Source organism: Pelecanus crispus, chromosome 5, assembly GCF_030463565.1.
Source record: "Pelecanus crispus isolate bPelCri1 chromosome 5, bPelCri1.pri, whole genome shotgun sequence".
In the NCBI taxonomy this organism is placed as follows: Eukaryota; Metazoa; Chordata; class Aves; order Pelecaniformes; family Pelecanidae; genus Pelecanus; species Pelecanus crispus.
Window position 1 is genome coordinate 79,977,784 of NC_134647.1, and position 24,215 is coordinate 80,001,998.

The 24,215-nt window shown below is 40.2% G+C and overlaps 2 protein-coding genes across 3 annotated transcripts; both read right to left on the bottom strand.

The window, feature by feature from the left end:
• Positions 1–1,404: 1,404 nt before the first annotated feature.
• Positions 1,405–12,551, bottom strand: DNTTIP2 (deoxynucleotidyltransferase terminal interacting protein 2). Of its 2 annotated transcripts, none has more exons than XM_075710096.1 (7): positions 12,519–12,551; positions 7,297–9,050; positions 5,631–5,766; positions 4,837–4,932; positions 4,307–4,471; positions 3,052–3,161; positions 1,405–1,556 (listed from the first exon to the last, which is right to left on the bottom strand). In XM_075710096.1, exons 1-7 carry the CDS (start codon positions 12,528–12,530, stop codon positions 1,463–1,465), a joined length of 2,367 nt encoding a protein of 788 aa, XP_075566211.1. In that variant the 5' UTR covers positions 12,531–12,551; the 3' UTR covers positions 1,405–1,462. The 2 variants fall into 2 exon arrangements, with proteins under 2 accessions (XP_075566211.1, XP_075566213.1); XM_075710098.1 differs by lacking the exon at positions 12,519–12,551 and adding an exon at positions 9,909–10,052.
• On the bottom strand, positions 10,384–22,733 carry GCLM (glutamate-cysteine ligase modifier subunit). The gene is made up of 7 exons (XM_075710099.1): positions 22,614–22,733; positions 19,748–19,813; positions 17,952–18,036; positions 17,134–17,190; positions 15,670–15,872; positions 14,341–14,455; positions 10,384–12,609 (listed from the first exon to the last, which is right to left on the bottom strand). Exons 1-7 carry the CDS (start codon positions 22,731–22,733, stop codon positions 12,440–12,442), a joined length of 816 nt encoding a protein of 271 aa, XP_075566214.1. The 3' UTR covers positions 10,384–12,439.
• Between the last annotated feature and the right edge of the window lie 1,482 nt (positions 22,734–24,215).

The window sequence follows — 24,215 nt, forward strand, 5'->3', positions numbered from 1 at the left end:
CTCCAGGCAGTCAAGACTTTTTAAGGAACCTACATTCCCATCTGTCTCTGGTAGCAAAACGTTGTGGTCAGCTTCAGAAGAATATAAAAAACCTCAAAGGACCAGGGGAAAATACCTTTCAAACTTCAGTTGGTGATCAGTACATACCATGACGCTCATTTCATTTTAGCTATTTCCAGCACAAACAGCTAATCCTTAAAAAACAAACTACTTCTCATTCGCAGGAGTAGAAAACTTCACGGTTAAACATTGGTCAAGAGCCTACTTCCCATTTAAGATCTGCAACCTTTAAAATTCAGTGTTCATATGATATGGAAACAATCAACACCACCGGTCGTCTGATAATCATTTCAAACATCTTTCTCACCCAATCCACCTAAGACAATGTAGCGACAGCTTTATTTCTTCTATTATCTGCCTTTTCTGCTACCTAAGGGCAGTAACCGAGTTACACTAACTGTAACAGCAATACAAGAAGCAGGTCATTAAAAGCCAAGCAACCACCACAACAGCTCCGACAATCACAAAAGGTTACGAACCATCGCTGAAGGGGAACTGAGCTGATGCCATCTCTGGTGCTGTAATGGTAGCAGAGGCCTTCCAAACTCGCCCTCTTCATTCACCTGAAGAACTGTTCCAAGTCAGCTACCAGACCACAACCTGCACGCTATGCCCTAGCTAATGCACCTCCCTGTCGAGTCATTTTCAGAAAGATCGTTAGACAATTATCAAATGGTAAAAATTAATAAAAGCAACATATGACTGAATGTTAAAATTTTATATATAAATAATACATATTTACATTTTTAGCTCTTAATGTGTAATCATTACTAATTATTTGTTTATATTTATTTATAAATATAAATACATATGTTTTATATATAATTTATATTATAAATATATATATATTATAAATTTATATATATATATATATAAGTGTATGTGTATATGCTGAATTCCAGGACATTTCTCAATTCCATTATGGTCAGTGCTGAAATAAACCCGTCACAACCCAACTATTTCTCAATACCTTCTATTACAGAATTGGCCAGCAGCACCTCTGACAAAACATGGAAAAACTTGTGCTGGCACGGAATGGGGTGCCAAGGTGAGTCACACACATAACTTTAAACTGAATTTACTAATTCATTGATGTGACGACTGAAGCTTGAAAAGACCACAATCCATGAAGTTGGATTTTGTGCTCAGATTTAACAATATGCTTTTGTATCATTACCTTTTTACATAAATTTAAATAAATTATTTTAAAAATCTATATTAATTTAAATACCTGATAATTTGATAAAGCTCCCTACCAAATTCTCACTGCAAGAAATTCCCTAAATCTCAATTTGCACATGACCTGCAATCTTAAAAAAGAAAAAAAACACCACAACCAAAGCATTCTGTAAAACATTTTATAACAAGTAAGTTGTTCCAGCTTGTTATTTTTCTTCAAGTCTTAATTGTGAAATTTCTTCTTCTTCCGATTCCTCTTCCCTGCTGCAAAAGCTGCTTTTTCACTCATGATCTCCTGATACTTCTTTTTATTATATCTGAACAAAATAGATAATTGACTTTTAAGCATGGGAAACCAAAGTTCAGGAAAAGATAACATGGAAAGTACTCTACATACAGAATTTGCCAAACCGAGCTCATGTTTTCCAAGTCAGATGTCTCTAATTTCATACACTTAGCACATAGGTAAAGGGAAATCAACACTTGGATTAACGATAAATGCAGGTAGATTTGTTTGGGAAGTAAATTTGATTGAAGAATCATTAGTTTTGCCGTAACCAGGGGACTCTTCATTGCATATGCAATCACATTTTGCACAGTTTGCTGAAACACTGCTACTGCTCATAGTGAGAAGACTCATCAATTTTGACAATTCTACGGACAAATTATACTCATTTTTATACTGCCTCCACAGCAAACTCAAGATAATCAACCTTACTCTACTCAAGATTGAAAACTGAGATGAGATTAACACTAAACAATGAACAGGATATACTTAGTGAACATGAGGTGCTAGCTCCTCTGATACAGATTCTTACGTACCGGTACTAATTACCACAGTGGATCATTGGACACTGAGCAGTATTGAGGCTGTTAATTGCGACACTGAAACCTGACAAATAGCTGCACTAATGCTAAAGTATCTGGTTAAAGTCCTTAATTAGCCACAACATGAATTAACTGATCAAATTTCAAAGACATTAATTTTTAAGAATAGCTCCTAATAAATACCTTATAAATCAGGTCAAGCCAGAAAACTAGTGAAGAGTGCGCTATACTAACTTGCCTTCCCAACATTAATTTACCAGCCTGACAACATTAACCTTATAATCCCAAATCACGTACTACGTCCAAGAAAACATATCATTATGTGAAAAAAGAAGCACAGGTTAACATCATGTAATAACCAGTATCAAAATGGATCAACTATGGGATCTACTTCAGAAACTGTAGGTTAAGCAAACATTAATTAATCCAATCATATTCTTCAAGTAAGACTTCTAATGCAATTTTGATTCGTGTGACAGGTGGCAGACTGACATGCTTATAAAATGAAATCATAGCAACTTCCATAGAATTACAGTCAGCACTTTTCTATCAAATTATGGCAAGAAAAATTATTCAGTCTTTAAACAACAAAAAGAAGTGCATGCATAGGCATAAATCACTCATTCAGAGCCCCTGGGTTTTGGTGTAAGCCTGTGCAGACACTTATTTTAGAAGTGAACCAGAATAGGGCTGATATGTTCTCTCTTCAACACTGACATCATTTTAAGAGCAGCTGCCAATAGTGATGACTTAAGTTGGATAAAACCCTTGTATGAAGATAAAAAATATGCTGTCTCACTAATTAACCCCGTGTCCCTTAGATCTTCTCAATGGCAGTGCTGCTGAAGTGCTAGAACAGACTAAAACGTTTTCTTTCAAGTATAAAAAAAAAATAAGCAGAATAAAAACAACAAAAAAGTTATATAGTTAAAAATACTCCTCTCTTACATAGGATAATGGAATTACAAAACCATTTTTAAATACCTTCTAAACTCAGAATCTGCAAGCAGCTCTTCAACAATTGTTCTCTTCCTTTGTTTCTTAGGGATTCGACTATGGTAAAAGTCTATGGGAGAATCAACCACAGTTCCAACCTAGAAAAGAGAAATGACAATATTTTTACTGTACAGCAAGATGCTGATTATTTTGCCCTTTTTTTTTTTTAAAATCCTCAGCGACAGGTGTAAAGACACCCACAGAGAAGGTCAGAATGGTATCTTAAGAAAGGGCAAAATATCAAAAGAATCAAGCAAGGTTTTGTACGCAGAGTCACTTTTTGTCTCTTTCTTTAGCACACAGAGGAGGGCCTGAGCTTTAAGACGCACAGTTTTCAACACTGGACTGCTGCATCAATGCTTGTATTCATAAAAGAAATCCAGTTTTTAACTTTTAAATATGTTCCCAAGGAGGGAAAGGAAACCCTTATGACCATCTTAACTCTTTCCTGTCTCTGTCATTGTGGTGATTTTGCCAGATGGCTACACAGCAGTCAATCCAGCTCTAATACAAGGGCTTCATCCTGGAACGCATCACATTTTTTCCAACCGGCACGTCAGCCAGTACTGATGATTCAGGTTAGTAGTGGAGACACACAGAGTACATGTTTCATGTAGTGAAAACAGACCTGCCCAGATCTTGTTACTTCCGTACTTTGTACATTTTGAAGTTTCTGGGCATAGAAAAAGACCACCCTTTAGAGTGAAGTGATAGTATTTCGAGAAATGAGAAGAATTTCCTCAAGCATGCTAACTATTCAAACAGGTGTAAGTAGACGGAAGCCTATTTCTTTAGTTTCTGCAGTAATTCTTTTCTTTATGCCAACCACTTCGAAGCTGAAGGCTACAGCAGCAGAAATTCTAGCCGATCACAAAGCTAGCTGTCTCCATTCAAACTGTATTAGCCACTAAGAAAATAAATGCTGTTTTCTACACACTTGTTAAAAAAGGCTAATACTTTAAAAAAAGCAGTGAAAATCTAGTCCACTGAGGGTTCAGAATACGGATTAAGTCAGATGCTTGTTCAGTCCTATGAGATCAGCTGAAATTAAAAAAAACCCCAGCGTATACACGTATGTAATACAGAGTTAAGCAGTCGTAAATTGCAGCCAAGTAATCAAAATACTTTAATAATTCAGCTGTGAAATTAAATCAACATAGAGGCTACCTACAAAATAGGCAGGGAGTAAGAATAGCTGTTCAAAACTTCAGCAGTACAATGCCACCTTCTGCTGTTGCCTTACCTGGAAGTACTTGGGTAGACCATCTCTATCATTCTTCTTATAAAAATGCTTAGGGTCCAACGAAGCTCTCATCTTCAAAACTTTAAGATCATTTTTCAGTTCACTTGTGATTTCTGGGGCTTTCATACCAAACCAACCATCACCTGTTGTTTTCTCTCGCTCTGCCTAGGATGCAATACCAAGAATAATAAATTTGCATTCAAAAACTAGGAAAGGATAGAGCAGGGATCTCTCCCCTCCAAAAGATGAATAAAGCATTTAGAACATAACTCCGTACCTTTAAAAAGCATATTTTATGACCCTTATAGTAAGAAGGTGATCAGCACTGTATTAATAACAGATTTGTACCATCTGAGCACATTATCTTGCACTTCACTTTCCAGGTGACTAAAAGGCTGGCTTTTCACAGGATGGCTCAAGGAAGACACTAAATTGCAGTTCCTCACTCCACTTCCAGTGAGGCCTGTACAGGCACACAGCTCCAGAAAAGCTCGTTTTGTTATTTGAGGCGTTATCAGCTCTTCACTTACCCTGCGCTGTTTCTTTAGCTGGTGAAGCGATTCCCTGAAGGGTGGGACGCATTCCTTTTTTTCAAAATCTGGAGTTATTACACTCTTCTGCAAGAGCTGTAAGATTTTTTTTTTTTTAACATTAGACAGTCATCTCACAGATACAAATTTTACTGCTTTACTGTATTTACAGAACGTACTAAAAGAATCATGCAGAATCTAAGCAAGCACGATAACACAACATATGAGCTTCTGTGATCCACCGCAAAAGTAGTAGGGGTCTTCAGAACAGAACCCCAGCCACCAACAGAAAGCAGCTGGCTAGCTCTGGAAGAAGTGAGATAGCAAATGCTCTAGAATGAAGAGGGTATCATGGATGAGCTTAAGACAACAGTCTCAATGAAAATAGCACATTCCCTTTATCTCAAAGGGTGCTTTTGAAATAAAAGTGCTAACTCCGCATTATGGAGAGTATAGACCTTTCTTTACTGAAATTCATTCCGGCTATGGATTAAATATCTTGTTCGCAGACCTTCAGCTCGTGTACCGTTATGCAAAACTGCAGGCATAATCAACTTTGGTTTATTTTACAAACCAATGCTGGCATTTGCACTGCTTTTCAGTTTCTGAAGTGTCACATATATTTAAATTCTTACCATTAAAACCAAAATGTAAATCCATGCTTTGGCCAAAAAGCATGGAAGTTCTCAGTAAACCGTGAAACAGGATACTTCTTTAAAAGCAAGTAAACCAACCTTATTAACATCTTTGTGTTACTGTAGTTACAGGTAACAGCATAATTCTAAACACATTACCTGGTCCTTCTTTTTCTCCTTCAGTTGTTTAATTACACTCGATTTTGGCTTCTGTTTTTTTGCATCAAAACTAATATATAAACCTCCAAGCTTCTTGATATTCAAACCAGGGTCTATGCTGCTGGAAAGACGTAAACTAAAACGGAAATAGTTAATGATTAGAATATTGTAACAAGCATGAAGCTGAAGCTTCTACTGTCCTCCGAGAAAGACAAACAGAAAAAATTTTTCTTATTCTTCCCACTTAGGTTCAGTTCTGCTATGATTTTAAGTCTAGGTATCTAGAAGAAATACATAATTTAGAGGTGACAGAAGGCAAGGGGAGCAGAAATCATGCCATTATATGAAGTGAGAGTTCATTAAAGAACAATAGCTATGGAATCACTTCCATGAATCTTTCATATTAACTGTAATGCTGTATTCTTATCTTAGATATTACTCTCTTCTACAAAATTGAATTCTTAATTTGCTTAACCTTGCCAGAAGAACTCATGACCAGCATCCTCCTCCTATACATTGAGAAGCTGGCTAGCTAAAGAGAAAAACCCACAAAAGCACAAACGAATGGGTGATAAAAATATTGTCAACTCTTAGGGGAAAGTATGAAGAAGCTAGAATTCATTGCAGGAATGTTTAGGTCCTTGTCTGTGTAACAGCAGTAGGAATAATGTTAACAAACATTTCAAAGCTAGTATGTTTCCCATTCTTTTCATTACTTCATTCAGGCAGCCGAAGGAACATATCTGCAAAACAATGTCTGATGGCTGACTCAAAAGGAGGTTTTTGATGACAAGAATGCTTAAAAGCTATGAATTATGGAGAAATATGGTAATATCTAAAGAGGTACAACTGATATTTATTGTGGCTTGAATGCTTATTAATACAAGCCCTTTACAACTTTCTGTTCAACTGTGACTAATCTTCTATAATGCCTTTACACTGAATGCTTGGCTAAGTTTTTGTAAGACTTCTGACCTACCTGAAGGTTTCTAGAAGATTAAGACTTATTTATCCAACCTAAACAGAGTATTATGCTTTAAACATATGAAGCATACAAAGGGATTTTAGCAGGAGTTGGACTACAAGAGCTCAAGAGGTCCCATCCAACCTAAATTATTCTATGATTCTATGCTGGACTGATTTCACTTGGAAGTCTCACCATCCCACAGCACGACGAAAACCAAAAACTTAAAAATATACGCAACTGTTTAGGATTAAAAAGCATGATCTAATTAGGCAATGTGTTAAGGAATTTACTGGACTTTTTGTTATTTACATCCAAACTAAAAAAAAACCAACAAAAAAAACCCAAACCAAAAAACAATTAAGAAAACCATGACCTGAACAAGCAATTAAGTCAGCCTGACCAGTTGGACCCAGTTTCACATATTGTTTTTTAAACTGAATACATTCAAGGCCTCCAGATGCCCAAATATTTCAGAGTTCTGTTCTGCTATATTCAAAACTGAAAAAACCCCAAACCCTGAATTTGTGGACTATATTTGTATTTTCTGATCTGTGCAACCCCACTTTCCATGTCAGTATGACTTATGTGATGAGACTACTCCCTCATTTATTCCACATCATTTAGCGCTTAATGTACACATCCTATGCATATGCTTGAATGAAATGCAGATTCTTTAGTTATTACCAAGAAGATACTCACATGTCAATCTTATTTTTCAACAAATCATCATGCTCATCTTTCTCATCTTCATCTATCAAGTCCTCTTCAGCCTCTTCCAGATCTGAGGATTCTTTACCTTTTTCACTTCCTTCATGCTTACTTTCAGCATCACTATCTTGGTCTATCTGATCTAGATAATACTTTTCATTGGAACTCATGCCAGGCTCAGTATCAATTACAAAAAGCCCTTCAGCATGCAGTGAACTGTTTTTTAAAGATTTCTTGAGGGAAGGAGTCCTCTCATCTGCCTCTTTATAACACAGATTCTCTTCAACTGTATCTATGTCTGCCACATCACTATGTTCAGATTCATCACTTCCATCTTTGCTCGGAAACAATTCAACAGAATCATTTCCACTGCTTGATCTTTCACTCCTGTGGGATACAGATTCAGCATATTCTCCTGTTTGCTCTTCACCCCTGTCCACACCGATTTTGAGTATCCTGCATCTACCAATGCCATCAGTTCTTTGTGCAACAGCTGTATCCTTTTGTGGGCTGCTCACTGCACTAGCTTGCTCATCCTTTCCTAATTTATCAGCACAGGTGAAAGACTGCTGTGCACCTGCCTCAGCATCTGCTCTTTTGCATTCTGGCTTTTTTTTACTTTCATTTGGTGTTATTTGCCCTTGGGATTCTAAAAATTGTTTGGGACTCATGCAATCAGTCAAAGAAATAACCATATGCTCTAATCTCCCCTCCCTCACAAGGATTTTACTGTGCTGTTCTTGTATTTGGCCACACGCTTCCTCTGAATCATCTGCCACAACAGCCTGTGCATTTTTTATTGCTTTTTTTCCAGGCGATTCAATGTCACTTAGTTTCATTTTTGTAAGACTCATGGGCGTCACATCATTCAAGACCTCTTCTTTCACGTCTTCACTCTGGATTGTACTGACAGACTTGGAAGAACATTTGCTTTTAGGTGAATTGGATTCTTTATTATCCTCAGTGACAGAGGAAGCATCTTCTGTGTCAGAGACAAGTCCTGCAGCAGGTCTAGAGTCAGAAATTACTACTGGCTCAGATTTAACGGTGTCCTCAATCAAACTCTCATCTTCTGAAACAATTCTGTTTCCTTTCTCAGCCTGCTTAGCATTTTCTGCTTGTGATTTCATTTGCATGCTCCTAGTAATTCGTTTGGTAGTGATGGATGGTTCCATATGAGATCTTAAGCAGCATGACTCTGCATCAGAAATATCTTCACTCTGGGCTTCACACACCGTATCTGACTGCAATTTCTTTTTTCTTTGCCTGCTTCTTGTAGTTCTGGTAATGTTAGGCATCTGGACACCAGAAACAGCAGAGGAACAAGACTCAGCTTCAGAGGTATCATCTTCATCCAGAATCCCGCTTACCTTATTTAGAAAAGCTGTCTTGTTATGTCTTTTTTTGTCAGGACAATCCGGCTGATAAGGCACCACAATCTGTCGTCGTCTTGTTACTCTTACAAACAAAGGCGTCCGAATACCAGACACAGAAGAGCAGTTTGATTCTGTTTCTGACACATCCCCTTCAGCTTGTGGTTCAGCAACTGATTGTGCTGGATGAACGGTGGCGTTCTCCTTTCTAGAAATTTGCATCTCTAAGCTATCACTGACATCTGACTGTGTTTCTGCATGTTCCACCTCTTCCAACTGAGATTCCTGAATTACCTCTGGCTTACAAATTGATTTAGTTCTTCTTCTAGTCATCCTCATAGACACAGGAGTGCTAATTTCAGCAGATGCCATCTAGAAAAGGAGTAAAAAAAAGTGTGCTATTGACAGATAAAATAACCCCACAAAAAGGATGCTATACAAATCACTAACAATCTTTTTAAACAAATCTCAAGCTGACAACATATTACATGTTTCTGCGTGGTCTTGTCTACGTGGAAAAAGGGTTAACAAACCAGCCCTTGCTTATCTGTTTGTCTACTATCTTTTGGTCAAGGCAGGAGAAGCACCATGTGCACATCCATTAATAAATATAAAAAAACCACATTCAGAAATATAAACAAGTATCTTCTAACAAGTTCTGGCAAGCTGTCAGGGGAAGCAAACCCAGAAGCAATGCTCAGAAACGTTCAAAGATTTGCTCCAACTATAACACACGCAAGCCTAGCAACTGGCAGAGTGCGCCTCAAAATGGATTCCAGTTTTAGGAACTGCAACATTGGGTATAATCTGCTGCTTTAAAGACGCTTGTAAGTTACCTGGAAGCCAACTCAAAATTTTAGAAAAAATAACACTCTGCAACAGCAGGATCTTCTCAAAACACGACATAAGCCATGCTACCTAAACTATCTGTTTATGCGACAGTGGGTCAGGGACAGAGGAATGCCAAAATAACTGCAGTACAGAGGGGGAAAAGGAAAAAAGCAAGCTCACGACCCCCCATACCCTACCCTTTAACTCGCAACGTCAAACGGCTTCACCAGCCCCGGGAGGGGAAGGCGGCGGCAGGGCCGGGCTACGCCGCCACCGAGCCCCACGGAGCCGGCGGCTCCCCCGCACGCGTGCGGGAAGATGGCTGCCGCGGGAACCCGGCTGCCGCAGGAACCCGGCCGGCTGCCCGCGCCCCGCAGCCCCGCTCCCGGCCCCCCTCACCTCCGCCGCCTCGGGGCCGGGGCCGGGCCCGGAGGGGCTGGGGCTGCGGCCGGCGGCTCCCCCGGCCCGCGGCCCCTGCTCCCTGCGCCGCGCCGCCGCCCGCCTGGTGGCCACCATCTTGTCAGCCGCGCCGCGCCCGCCCGCCCGCCCCTTCCGGCCGCTCAGGGGGCGGGAGCGCCGGGGCCGCCGGCCCGCCCCGGCGGGGAGAGGGCCCGGCCCGCGGCGAGCAGGCTGGAAAATCCGGGAGAAAATGGGAGAACCGGCGGAAAATGAGCGGCACCCGTGCAGCGGGCGGACTTTGTATGGAGCGGCAGTGCGGCAGCTGCGGCCCGGCACGGCGGGCTAGGGGAGGCCTACACAGCCCTCAGACGACGACATCCCAGCGCGTAGGGCGCTTAAGGCAGCCTTATTGTACGACAAAGTGTAAAATGCTGTTTATGACAGTGTGAAATACCGAATTCATACGAAGCACAGATTAAAAGCCTACAAGAATTTCAAATTTTAATTCAAACTTTCAAGTTTCTCACGGAAGAAAATCCCGTCTCTCCCGCTTTTGACACAAAACAAATTAATGAGATACCCTGATAAAATGTTACTCTACCAGCAACTCTAGAAAAATAAGACTCTCGTGTCTTGAAGTTATCATGTCTTAAAGGGTACTCTTCTACAGCAAGCAAATTGTGAACAGTTTACAGAAAGGAAATAAATAATTATCCCAGTAGAGCAGCCTATACATCATTTTAGCACAATTCTTCTTTTGTAGCATTTCAATTTATAAAACTGAGCACACATGCGAATCTGAATACAATACAGAATGTCAGCAGCCAAACAGACAGAATTTACAGATAGTGGTTAATCAGCAGCAGCACACAACTCAAAGCTGGTAGGGAAGTTTAATTTTAAACTCATGTAATTTTGAAACTCTGAAATACACTGACCCAACATAAAAAAAGACTACATTTTGATAGGGAAAAAAACCCCAAACCTTTATTGATACATTACTAGTTCCACTTCCCTCCCTCCCTCCCTCTCATTTATCAAAAAAGCTGAAGAAGTCCAGGAGAATTTCCCAGCACTTGCCACCTACAGGTATTATATTTGAGGACTCAAAAGGTATCTTGAGAAGATTCATCTTTTAACTTAGTGGAATGGATCATAGGAAGCTGACACTCTAGATGCTGCCTACAAGCATTCAAATTCCACTAGCTGCCTACATGACAGAATTTGAAAGCTGGCGGTGAAAATTCATTCCCTTACAGTCCAAATCTCAAAATATATACAGCTAAGTTAATGAGTACTACTAGTACGAGGCCGTGCTCCTGCCCAAAATCAGAAGGAAAATTAGTATTTTAGACACTCAGTATCAAGCTCCTGCCTAACTACAAGCTGAGCTTTTGCTGTCTGCTCCGATTTAAAGGCCAAGGAAATGAAAAGGCCTTTTCGATAGAAAGACTACATTAAACCCGAAGCCCTGCCTTAGCTGCAGCAACCTCTCCAGGATTCAAAAGCCAGTGCGCTAAGCTACTGCCAAACAGAAATATATACCTAACTTTCAAGCTAATCCTTGCTTGCATCATTTCTGAATTGCACTCAAACAACAAAGTTTCCTAGGCAACCCCAAAAGAAGTCATCTGGTTTACACAATCCTATAGTGAACAGCTTCAACATTTACTGTCTGTTCTGACTTGGCCGATTCTGATTGCATATTTCACAAGTATCAGGAAAAAAAACAAATCACAGTTGAGACGACAACAGGCACAATTCAATTTTTGATTAACAGATCTTTTCATCACTTTTAAAAAATTCTTATTTTAAACATTCACACAATAATACATTTTCCATTTCAAACAGTAAAGATGCCATCACACTTGTGCAAACACTAAACAAAGCATACTGAGGCACAAAAGCCAGAAGGAATTCAAGTAACAGTCGGAAAGTAATTTGGAAGATGCACTTTTTCTAAATCATAGAGGTCTTTTACACTATATTAAAAATAAACCCATTTCCCATCCACACAAATTAACAACTGACTTGCCTATATATACATACTAAGTAGTGAGATACCAGCTTAATTTTTTGGGGTAATTTTTCATAAAAGATGACAATTTTCTATAAAAACTAGTCCTTGAATGCTTGAAATCTATGTACCTACCAGATAAGTAGCTGTTATTTAAGAGAAATTCATTTTTTTTAAAAAATAAAAATATATAAGTTTCTCTATACTACCTAATGGCAGTTAAAATATAATGATAATTTTACAGTGAACTGGTCATACAAAGAAAAATATTTTAAACTGCTCCTCTATAGATAATTTCAATTAAAAACAAAACCAAAATATTTCATATTTTAAATGAACTGGTCAATAGGTTAAGAAAGAAAAATAGTGTTAGAACACTGCTGACACCACGCTGAATAATTACAACTTTTGGTCTTTGTTACAAATGCTGTAAAAGTGTTTCTATGAGAAAAGCAATGTTCCCCCCGTCCCTAAGAAATTAAAACAGTAAGCCATTTCAAAAATAAAAAGTGTCTTAAGAGGCATTTCTTTTAGCTTGCATGATATAGCCTTTGGACTTGATAATTCCTCTGCTTTTAACAATGACTGAATACCGGAGAAGCCATAAAGGAATCCACTCGTGTGCTTTTGTGTTCTGGATGCTTTCCTGAAGAACTTCTTGGAAACTTGCTTCACAAAGTAATTCTGAAGTTTAAAAAAAAGGATAGTCATGCTTTAAATAATGTCACGTAAACAGCTGCAAAAAGCAACACTTATTACTAGGAGAAGCCTTTTCCTACAGTCAAAAAATCTTAAGCAGTGCCAGATACTCCACAGATCTGCTCTTCTGGAATGCAGGTAGGGTAAAAGCAGCCAAATATTACAGAAGAAATCTTCAGGACACTTTGATTGCAACATTGAGTATCTCCCACAAAACTAATTAACTGAGATTTCTACAATATCAAATGGAGTTGATCAGCAGAGGCATTAGCAGGAAAAAAAGAAAATTAAATTTGAGAAGCTAGCTAGACAAACCAGATGCGAGTAAAGCGTAAGGCTGAAATCAAAGTACTGAGCATTCTTAGTTACCCCTGCAGTCACTGGAAGCTCAACATTTATAGCATCTCCCATAACTAGGCTCATAATAACCACAGGCCCACAAAGCATTAAGAAAAATGGGCTTAAATGCCACAAAGCAGAAGAGGAAGGCAAGTACAAATCCTCCTAGTTTCCTCTGGGAAGTCAGTCAAGGGAACAATCTCTGATGAGGAGTGTTCCCAAAAGATAGTCTCATTACTCTTCAGCTGACCATCACAGAAAAGTTAAGCCTTGCAAATAACACATAAGGGAATCACTCCTTGCTTTGTTTTCTATCCAAATCCTCTTCTTCATTTCATGACTCTCAATAGAGAGTATTTACTAAACTGCAGATTGCACTTTGGACTTCACAGGACATGGAGATTGTTGGACTGAATGGCAATTCATCTTGTATGCTGCCGGAGCAGTGCTGATACATACTCAAGCACTGATGAAATTCTCAGTTTTAACAGTGGTACTATAGAACATGTACTTCATAAATACTTTTTTTCTTTGGGGGGGTAGAGTGGGAAGAAAGGAGAAGAAAGGAAAAGTATGATCATTATGAATCGTTGGTCATAAGGAAGAATGTGGGGAAGGAATGAACTAAATATTGTTGAAGACTTCTCACTTGCAATTCCAGCAAGGTATTTAAGGTGTCATTACAGTGAAGAAGATTAGATGATGTCTGAGAGAAACTAATATAATACCCCAGAATATTCTAGGGAGCTGGTAACTCAGAGTTCTATAGTCTAAAGGAAAGCCTCCAAGTCCTTCAATCATTTAATAAACGAATCTTGGCATGAAAAAAGTAAAGAATTTACACCAGCTCTTTTTGTAATAATGTTATTTGAAGAAGTCACTACTTTGAGAGAATCCTGCTTAAAGCGTAATAATTTTATATGTCTAATATTACCAAACTACTCAAAAATCAACTGACCATCAACATTTCTATGGAAGCTATTTCACAGACAAGTTCTGGGCAAGTGGACTTTCATTTGTCATTTACTGGCCTTCAGCAATACAACTGTCATTTCATTTTATGTTTTGTGGAAATAAGCTATTTCTTTAACATATGGAGCACAAATTTCTCAGTAGTTTGTTCTTCTATTTACTTTATTTTCTCTGATTAAAATGATTTCAAGAAGCTATCCAAGGCTGGAAGATTGGCTTTCCCCCCTTTTCTTGAAGCAAAACCAAGAACCTAAAAGAAATATTTTACAGAGGTGAAACTTTTTGAATCCTTCATTCAGGATTCAAATATAATGAAGTTTGAAGTTCAGAGAAAGACTATTCCTGACTTTGTACTGAATACACACATTTAGAAGTCTTCTGTTACCTCATCCAGCAAAGCCTTACCTTTTGGGTCATTGTGAGTTAACAGCTGTATATCAAACTGTTTTGCAAATGCTGTGAGATCAGGTGGCATCACACAACAGGAAGCTAGGTTCACCTGATTACTACTTGGTTTCACCTGAAAGTAACAGAATACTTTTATAAGAAAAATATTAATGTACTTATTTTAGTTGTTTCCCCCATACCCTCTATTACAACAAAAATTTTGCTTTGAACAATTTGCCTTTGACCATTGTTTTGAGGTCTGAGCAAGGCTAATTAATTCTGCGTGATGCTGAACAGGCAACTCCTCCATCTGCAACATCCTGCAGCACAGAGCCCAAAACAAGGATAGGATCTAACTTCAGGTGCTGCCACAGCAGGAGGTGTACTAACCCATTCTGGCTTCCTGTCTGCTGTAACTCCCTAAACAGCAGCAAGTTGTAGTAAAAACATTAATAGGGGTGTTAGCTTGAAAAAGACTTTAAAAAAATCCAAATAATTTTTGTTAAGGATATATAATTCGCAGTCTTCCATGCCTTCAGGTAAGTGCCTGTATCAGATTAAGTTAAAAGGGACTCTCTTCCACTGGCTCTCTGCTCATCACACACTGCATCCATAATCACCATGCAGGTGGTCATTAATCCCCTCAATTACCCTCCTCTCAGCATACACAAAAGAGTGAAGAGCACAGATCAGAACTCTCAGCAGGACCTCTTACACAGATAGAGTATGTTCACAGACCACAAAACAAAACATTGTAAGAGGAGAATTCAAAGAACTAATAAGGAAACAGTAAATCCACAAGCTTACGTGAGCACAGGCAGGTACCAGTACAGACCTCCATCACTTAAATGCTGCAAGAGGCAATTGGTCACATTTGACAACAAAATATCGTGCCACTTGATTCACAGCCTGCCCTCCTCTTTACATTTAAGCTTAGCACTCAAACAGCACTTTTCTAAGGGGAAAACTCTCTATTCATAGCACAGCTTAAAGTGAAAACAGCTGTGTTTTCAGAGTCACTGGAATAAATCTGAAGGTTTAAGACTACTGTTTATACTCCTTTCTAAATATGAGAGTTTTGAATAAAACTTAAACCTTAACTGCTTCAAAGAACCTACTACTGGACAGACCCATGGCTCCCAGCCTTTGCTGGCCTGTACGCAAGAACACCGAACAAGCAACAATCACACTTAAAGAGCCTCCCCCACCTTGAACAACATTGTGACCATCCACAAGATGCTGAAAATAACAGGGCTAATGAATATTTTGTGTATATAAACCCATTTATAACAGGAGTTTATAACACCTCTGTCCTAGAAATGCTACAAGTAGGAAATTTGTTCTCACCTGTGCCCACAGATACAGCTGCTCTAACAGCATTTTATCTAAGTCAGAGGTACCTATGGCAACAATCTTTTTGCTTTGAACTAGAGTTTCAAGTTCTTGCCAGTAAGGTTGCAAATACTCCAAGGAGAGGCTAGTTCCGTCTTCAACAGGAGGTGGGGCAATAATGACTGAGTCTAACTGAGCAACTCCGAGGGCAGAACATGCTGAGGAAAAAGAACAGAGACACTGCAAAATCTTTTGTGAGATACGAACATATGTGGTGTGACTCTTCAAATTCAGCAAAAACCACACCTCCTGCTTCACTCTGCTAGCTTCCCATTCACCATTTGAAACTGCGAGTGGATCAGCAGTCAAGGATAGTAACACTATGTTTTTAGCAAAGAATCAGACATACAGCTGAAGGCCAAGTTTCAATTTTGGTCTGGGGAAGACCCAACAAAAACCCCACCACCAAATAAAGCCTGAAGCTTTTTTCTCCTTTTCAATGTTAAAACAGTATTTTTTCTCTGAAGACAGTGATGACATCCAATTCTCAACTCCTTCACTCTCAATTTCTTCCAAAATTTGTAACTTTCACTCTAAAGTACAACTCAAGTACCAGGCATGGACTAGGAGAACTATTTGATATACGTGAGGAGTTAGACTAAAAGCACACCAGACATGAAGATTTAAATTGCCAGAGAGAAGTGGCAAGTCTTGGAGTATCACTGAGCTTTAGGAAAGACACAAGTCATGAGGCCTCTTCTGCACAGCAAGAAGAATAAAACTAAGTAGCTAAATAAATTATCTTCTTCTGGAGGAGGAGTCTATCAATGTATTTTTAAAATGCTACTACAGCTTACAATAAAGAGGCTATTAACTGGGGTATCGATGGAAAAGAATGACATCTGACCCTTTGTTCTTTGGCCATCCCTTATGCCCAACAGTTTTCCAAAGTGGTAGAATTCAACGCTGCTCACAATTACTGCTATGTTAGGCTAACAAAACTATGCATCAGTACAGCCATTGTATTGCATTTTCAATAAAACTTAACTATTTCATCAGCTGCTTGTAGCACTGTTTTATTTCCTAAATAATCTCCGAAATACTGCGCTGTTAGTAGCAAAGTTCATCATGTTAAAAACAACTGGCAACTAACAACAACTGGTAAGAACTATTGTGTCACTGTTACTAAAACATCACATGCTCTTCACTTTTTAACACGTTTTGTGTGAAAGAATAGAAACATGCTCCTGCTTGGAGCAAGGAATCAGATTTGATTTTGTGGACCCAAGGTTACAGTGATCCACATTTAATAAATTTACTGACTGAACTAACTTGATTACCTAAGTCTCTCAACAGGAAAATGGGACATACTTGTGACAGTCACTAAAGACAACTCTTAGATGGAAAAGGTTCTAATTTTATTTCTAAATGCTAAAGTAAAAAAAGAAACCCTACCAGAAGTTTGAGTTTCACACTTACCCAGGTCAACTGCATCTCTGATCGATGAAGAGTTTGATCCAACGATGAAAAGTTTTGCTATTTTCAAAGAAACTGGAATCAATAACTAAACAAGCCAGCTATTATATAATATATAGCTATTTACTTTTGCTATATACACTACTTATGAGTTCTTGGGTAAAGGGTTCTTAGAATATACACCAATTACTTCAGAAATTAGGAGAAAACCAACCTTCTGAAAGGTGACTGCCCAATAAAGACACCATTGTCTTAAATTTCAAAGTTGTTGTGCAGTCTCAGAACAAGAAATCATCCAGTCAGATGATCTAATAAGCTGTAAAGCTAGGACTTAAGCATCAAGACACTAAGCAAGAACCATAACAACCTGTATAAAAACCCCAAATATAATAGTACAAACAGACTTCTTCACAACTTACTGAGACTCAAAATGTACTAGTGTTAGTTTGGACTGCCTCCTTCAAGTTCATCATATTCAACCTGGAAAAATTATGCAAATAAATGTGCTTCCAATGCTATTTCTTAATTGCAGTATTATCTGTAATATTTTGCTTCAGAAAAGTCAAAGATTCACAAAATACATTTAAAATGTCTTGAGGGGATGCAAGTTAAATTAGAAAAATGCCGAGCTGCTTTAAACCTGAAATATGAATTCAAGTCTCTCAGCCAACTTCTGTATTACCCAAAGTATGACAGCGTGCACTGATGTCATTTGACTTTGCAATTACAAAACATGGTGAAAAAAATACATAGATGAACATCCTATAAACGATTGCATATGAAACCTTTTTATGCCACCAGATTTTTGACTATGTCCTTACCTGATACTTTCAACTCATCCCTTTCTTCAGGATTTATTTTTTCTATAGCTTGAGCTACAGTACATTCCAGAACCTCCCGTATTTCCTGTAGTAAGTACATGAGACTTAGGAACAACTCGTCAAGGGGAGACAGTAATTACCTGAAGAATGTTTTTAAGTAATTAATGAAATTAAAAAAGCCTTACAGCAGTTAGAAACAAAAATAGTATAAAAATGCAATGACAGAAAGAAAGTAACCCGGTGCTTCTTGATCTCTGAGGGGAGGTCAGGAAAATGAAGCTGTATGAAAGGCCCTATATGCCCCTAATATAAAAAATACACATTACTGATAAGAATTATTGGAATAAGATTTAGCAATGTTCTGATTTTCTGATGTGAACAGATTGCTGGGCCAATTCAAACTGCCTTGCTTTAAAAAAGAAGCCTCATGACCAGCTGAAAAAAGCATTATCAGAATTAGGGGTGTTGGGTAGGAACATCTTTGCATAAAAGTATTTTTGTAATTTCAGTGAAGCCTATGAAAAGTCTACAGTGAAAATGCTGTAAAATACAGGTTTAAAACAGTAATTTTGAAACTGAAAATTAGGAAAGTTTCAGACCTCTCTGACCTCATTTAAGACTAGGCTGACATCTCATGTCAGCTGGCACAAGGTGACTTTTTTAAGTCTTTACCTACATAAGATTTTGTATTATACATACACACCACCCCGCCCCCAACCAAGAATTCTGTGGGAATTTTTGCTGCACTACCAAAAAGTCATCCAGCGAGTCTTCAAGTTATTCCATACAGTCAACACTTTTTTTTTAATTACTGGAAACCAATGTAATTCATAAAAGAATTTGGAATTATGCAGTTAACATGTTTTGACAGTAAAATCTAGCTTACACTGAGTAATTAACTTTAAATGGATCACTACATATTACAGAGACAAATGTTTATTTATGTTCTCGGGCAATCATTAGATCTTCCACAAATCATTCAGCAATAACTGCCTCGCCACGCTCCAGTATGGAATGCAGCAATGTGCAGTTGATGCCATCATTACACAAGAACTGGTAACAAAACCCAAAGAAACAGTCAGGAACGTTTTCTAGGGTTTTTTTTTGTTTGGTTTGTTTTTTTTTTTTTTAAATGAAACATGCTAATATTTCACAGAGCAAATAATGTATTTAGTGGGAACCTATTACTGCTTTGCTGAATTTCAGAAGCAATAGTGGAAGAGGAGCAGGCAAATACACCAAGATCTTTATGTCAGATGCCCACAATTGTGGTTTTAAGAATTATGTGGAAGTCTTTAGCTCTTAAGGGAAAATTTGCCACTTCTGCATCTTCAGAAATATGTCTGAGACAACCAGGCTACACTTCAGAGGTCCCATCCAAACAGGACGATCTGCAGCTATCTAGTTTATTATCTCCATAGCTTAGATAACTCTCCATTGAGTTTTTACAAGCATGCTGGCAAACTTCTAAGGTACACAGCTTGTGGGGTTTTTTTTTTTTTTTTTTGCAATTTCCCCAACAATTAACTTGTAATCTTACAGACCAGGACTTTTAGTTTGCTAAGAATTGTGTTATCTGCCATCAACAGGATTCTTTACGTTGGTATTTCTTAACCTTTCCAAATTCACTAAATATTTAAAAAAAAAGGGTTTGAGAAACACTCTTTTAAGATATCTGGCGCTGCAGATACTTTTACAGACATTTAATAGATTAATTTCTATTTTACAACGTGTAACCAACTACATATTTCTCTGTTTTCAGGAGTAACATGGATAACGTGTAACACCTCTCCTACCTGATTTAGGTCTTGTCCAATTTTTGAGCTCCATTCAGTCAGCGTTTTCTGAATGCAGTCCCGCACCTACAAAATATTTTTTCATATTGAAGTGTGGGTATGTTATAGCTGCACAGAAATACAATGATTCATAAGCACGCAGGATAGACTGAGCAGGTGAACTAATGACACCATTCCTTCAACCGCAGAAGATTCCTCCTTCATAGCTTCCACCTGAAACTTGTTCAAACTAGTTTACATACATATTTTCCTCTCCTCTTTCACAAAGAGTTTTAGCAGTAATACACAGACTGTACTTCATTTATTTCTCAGACCAATGCCATCTTTAAAGGAAAGAACAATGCTAAGCAAGCAAGAACTAGGGTGTGGGGTGGTGCAGGTTTTTTTTTTTTTTGGTGTAGAAAATCTTAAGTTACAGCGTAGTCAGATAATAGCATACGTGCTGCGACATTGTTAGAAATGAGACTTTACAATCAATCACTAAATACTCATTATATTAATTACTTCTCTTTCCAAGATGCACAGGACCCTTTTCATTTACTGCCTATCTATTCCACTGTGCCAAACCACTAATGCTTTTAAGTCCTTCCGCACTGAAGGGGGAACCTTCAGATCCTACCCCACACTTGCATTTTTCCTGCATCCACGGATGCAAAATGAACTTGACTAGGATTCTGATCATGGATTTTCTGGCACATAGTAAGGCATAACTATTAAGTCTAAATCAGCTAATTAACTGCATAGTGTAGCAGTGCTTCAGCTGCACCAGTGCTCTAGATTCCCTCTGGTACATCTCGGGAGATGTTACCAGGCAGGCTAAGCACACATGTTGTCAAGACTGCTATCTGCCACAGGTAGGAGCACTTCCATGAGCTGCTGCTGCTTTGCTTCACGTTTAGCAATATAGTTTATAAGTATGTGGATACCTAATTTTTGTACCATTAAATAGCAGTTTCCTGTGACACCCAACATTGATTCAGAGAGCTCGTAATACCGTGCACAAACTAGATGCCAATCTCCCCCATAAAACTGCATATCACAAAGTTTAAGATGTAATGCAGTAATATTACTTTGTGAGCATAAATTCATTCTTCCCCAGTCACTTAAAATGGCATAAAAAAATAGTAACTGAGTCAAAAGGCAAGAACTGACTTCCCCCCACTAAATAGCTATCCACAATGCTGGAAATCTTTAGCTTTTTTTGATGCAACTTAGAATGTTATCTTTTCCTTTCTGAGGGAAAGTGAGGCAGTGCTAAATATGCAGATTCTATATATTGCTACTTTGCAACTGTCACACTTTATATTTCTCCTGCAGTTAGTGTACACAAGCTCCTGTCTCCAAAGCACGCCGTTCCCCTGCCCTCAACACATGTGAAAAGCGCAGCGCACTCGACGGCTTTGACCGACTTTTCCACATACGGTTACATCCCCAAACTCCTGACCTTAGGCTTCATAGTTTGCAAAATTTAAGTTACATTCTGCCACTGAGAACCATACACACACTAACTACACCAAATAGAAGAGTTAAGAGAGTTAATTTATTTCTGATAATCAATATCAATTATTTGCTTTTGGAATTCCAGCAACTCTGGAAAGCAGCCAGCCTTACATTTAAATGTGGATTTCCCTGTAAACAAATGAGTTTAAATACCTTAACCGATTAGTTACGCACACTGGCCACTCTATTTAACAACCCTCCAGAAACTACTCGCACAAGGGTGCCCGTTACGATGCAGCTATCTCTTTGCTACAGAACCTAACCCTATTTCACACAGATCACAGAATGTTGTAATGAGCAACTGGGCCAAATGAGAAAAAAAAAAGCTATCACCACACGACAAGTAAATAAAAGTATGATGAATTCTTCCTTCTCATTACATCATCCTCCCAGTCACCTTTCTTACCATTCGCGCACGATCAATATGCAACCACCCAACTTCTAGATTATCAACGGTGCCACTACATAGCGATAACCAGCCACAACCACAGTTCTTCTGATTATTAAATAATAATTTTCAGACTACTGCATGATGACGAGACAGCAAATACAGCGGTTCTGAAGTTCACGGCCACAGGATCTCCAGGCATTTCATCAGGATCATTCCAAGTGCTGACACACACTGCTAAAGGTAGCAAGTTTTGAAGCGGTGCTTAAAAAGTTCTTTCAACTTTTTAACAACGAATCACAGCTATGCTCTTTGAAGAGGACAGCAACGAGCAATTTTCCTGAGACCTGTCACCACCAAGAAATGAAATTGATTTCAGGTTAGGAAAGAGACTTTTCGTCGTTTGTAATGCAAGCTCAGGGGTGCTCGCATCTTCCTCTCGCTAAGGAAGCATCAGGGGCCTCCTCTGCCGTTACAGGCAGCACTTAAAACTTGTAAGCGTTTTGTGATTCTCCATTCCCCGAGAGCAGAAACACGGGCTGGGCTCCTCAGAGGCTCAAAGGAAGCCAACAGGCTGCGGGGGCACGGGGACCCTGCGCGCTGCTGCTGCGGGGGCTTGTTCTGCCTATGGCTTCCACTCCGAGGGCGGCCGGCCAAAGAGATAAAAAAAAAAAAAAGGAAAATAAAAAGCCCCTCTGGCTTTCCCGCCTCATCCCTGGGGAGCGCGCAGGCGCGCTGCCTGCCGCGGGCACGGCCGGGCCGGCCGAGCGCTGCTCCCCTCCCTCAGCGGCACCGGGCCCCGCCGCCACAAACCCCAGCCCGGCTCCCGGTAACGCTCTGACGGCTCGGACACCCCCGCACCCGCCGGGAAGGGCTACCCGGCCCTCCCCCCACCCCGCTGCCGCGGCCGGGCCCCCCCTCGCCGCCTCAGGGCGAGCCCTGAGGGGGGAAAAACCCGCGCGGCGCGGCCCCGCTCACCTCCTCGCCGGGAGTGGCCGGGCACTTCTTGCGCAGGCAGCCCCAGTTGAGCAGGTTGCCGGTCTGCAGCGTGAGGCTGGCCGCCCGCTCCAGCAGGCCGCGGGCGCCGTCCGTCCCCATGGGGGCGAGCCCGGTGTTGTTGTAGCTGCTGCTATGGCGGCCGCCGGGCTCCCCGCGGCACCGGGCGGCGCCGCTGCCGTGACTCAGCACAAACAACGGCGGCGGCGGCGGCGGGGGGGGGGGGTGCGGGCTTTGTAACCGGCCCCGGTCACATGGCGCGAGGACAATGGGCGGCGGGGCGGGGCTTGGCGGGAGGGGCGGGCCGCGGCGGCCGCCGCCGGCTGTCGGTCCGGCTCCCGGTCCGGCTCCGTGTCCGGCTGTCGGTCCGGTTCGGGGCTGGGGGGGAACGCGGCGTCGCGCCCGGGGTGCGCCCGGCTGGGTCCCATTTTTGGGGGCGTCCCAGGTCCCTGGGTGCCATTTTGGGGGTCCCTGGGTGCCATTTTGGGGGTCTCTGGTGCCATTTTGGGGGTCCCAGGTCCCTGGGTGCCATTTTGGGGGTCCCTCGTGCCATTTTGGGGGTCCCAGGTCCCTGGGTGCCATTTTGGGGGTCCCTGGGTGCCATTTTGGGGGTCCTGGGTCCCATTTAGGGGGGTCCCTGGTGCCATTTTGGGGGTCCCTGATCGCTGGGTGCCATTAATTTCAGTCATTCAGCTGAATTTCAATCATTCGCCTGAATTTCAGTCATTCTGCTGAATTTCAGTCATTCAGCTGAATTTCAGTCATTCTGCTGAATTTCAGTCATTTGCCTGAATTTCAATCATTCGCCTGAATTTCAGTCATTCAGCTGAATTTCAGTCATTTGCCTGAATTTCAATCATTCACCTGAATTTCAGTCATTCAGCTGAATTTCAGTCATTCAGCTGAATTTCAGTCATTCTGCTGAATTTCAATCATTCGCCTGAACTTCAGTCATTCAGCTGAATTTCAGTCATTTGCCTGAATTTCAGTCATTCTGCTGAATTTCAGTCATTCTGCTGAATTTCAGCTTCGAAGGAACAGGGTTGATGGATGCTGAGATAAAAGGCCCCCAAAAAAGAACACCGAGCGCTGATGTAGTTGGGTGGGGGTTACATTTTGGTGAGGCTTAACGTCAGGGGGGTCCAACTCCAGTTTTACACTGGCTGATTTCAGCGAAGACCTGCCAGGTGAAACTTGAAGGATTAACAGTTTGGGTTTGGTTTTTTTTTTTAAGACCAGGTGGCTTCTGGAAAGCCGTGCTCCGAACATTAAAGTCCTTCTGTATTGGAAATTAAAAGCGAGGGGGGGGGCTTTTGGTTTTTTGTGTTGTTGGGTTTTTTTTTTTGTTGTTCATAACTACAGCTAAAGGGACCAGGAAGCCACAAATTGCAATTTCGCTGTCAGCACGGGCGTTTGAATTGCGTTTCTAACACATTTTCCTTCCCCAGGCTGCACGTTGCGCTAGTACAGAGAAGCAATTTGCATAATTTCTGTCAGCCTGAAGCACTGCCTGCTCGCTCTCTGGTACAGACGGTTAGTTTAAATGTTCTTTGTATTTGTGTTCTGATCACTTTTCCATATTGG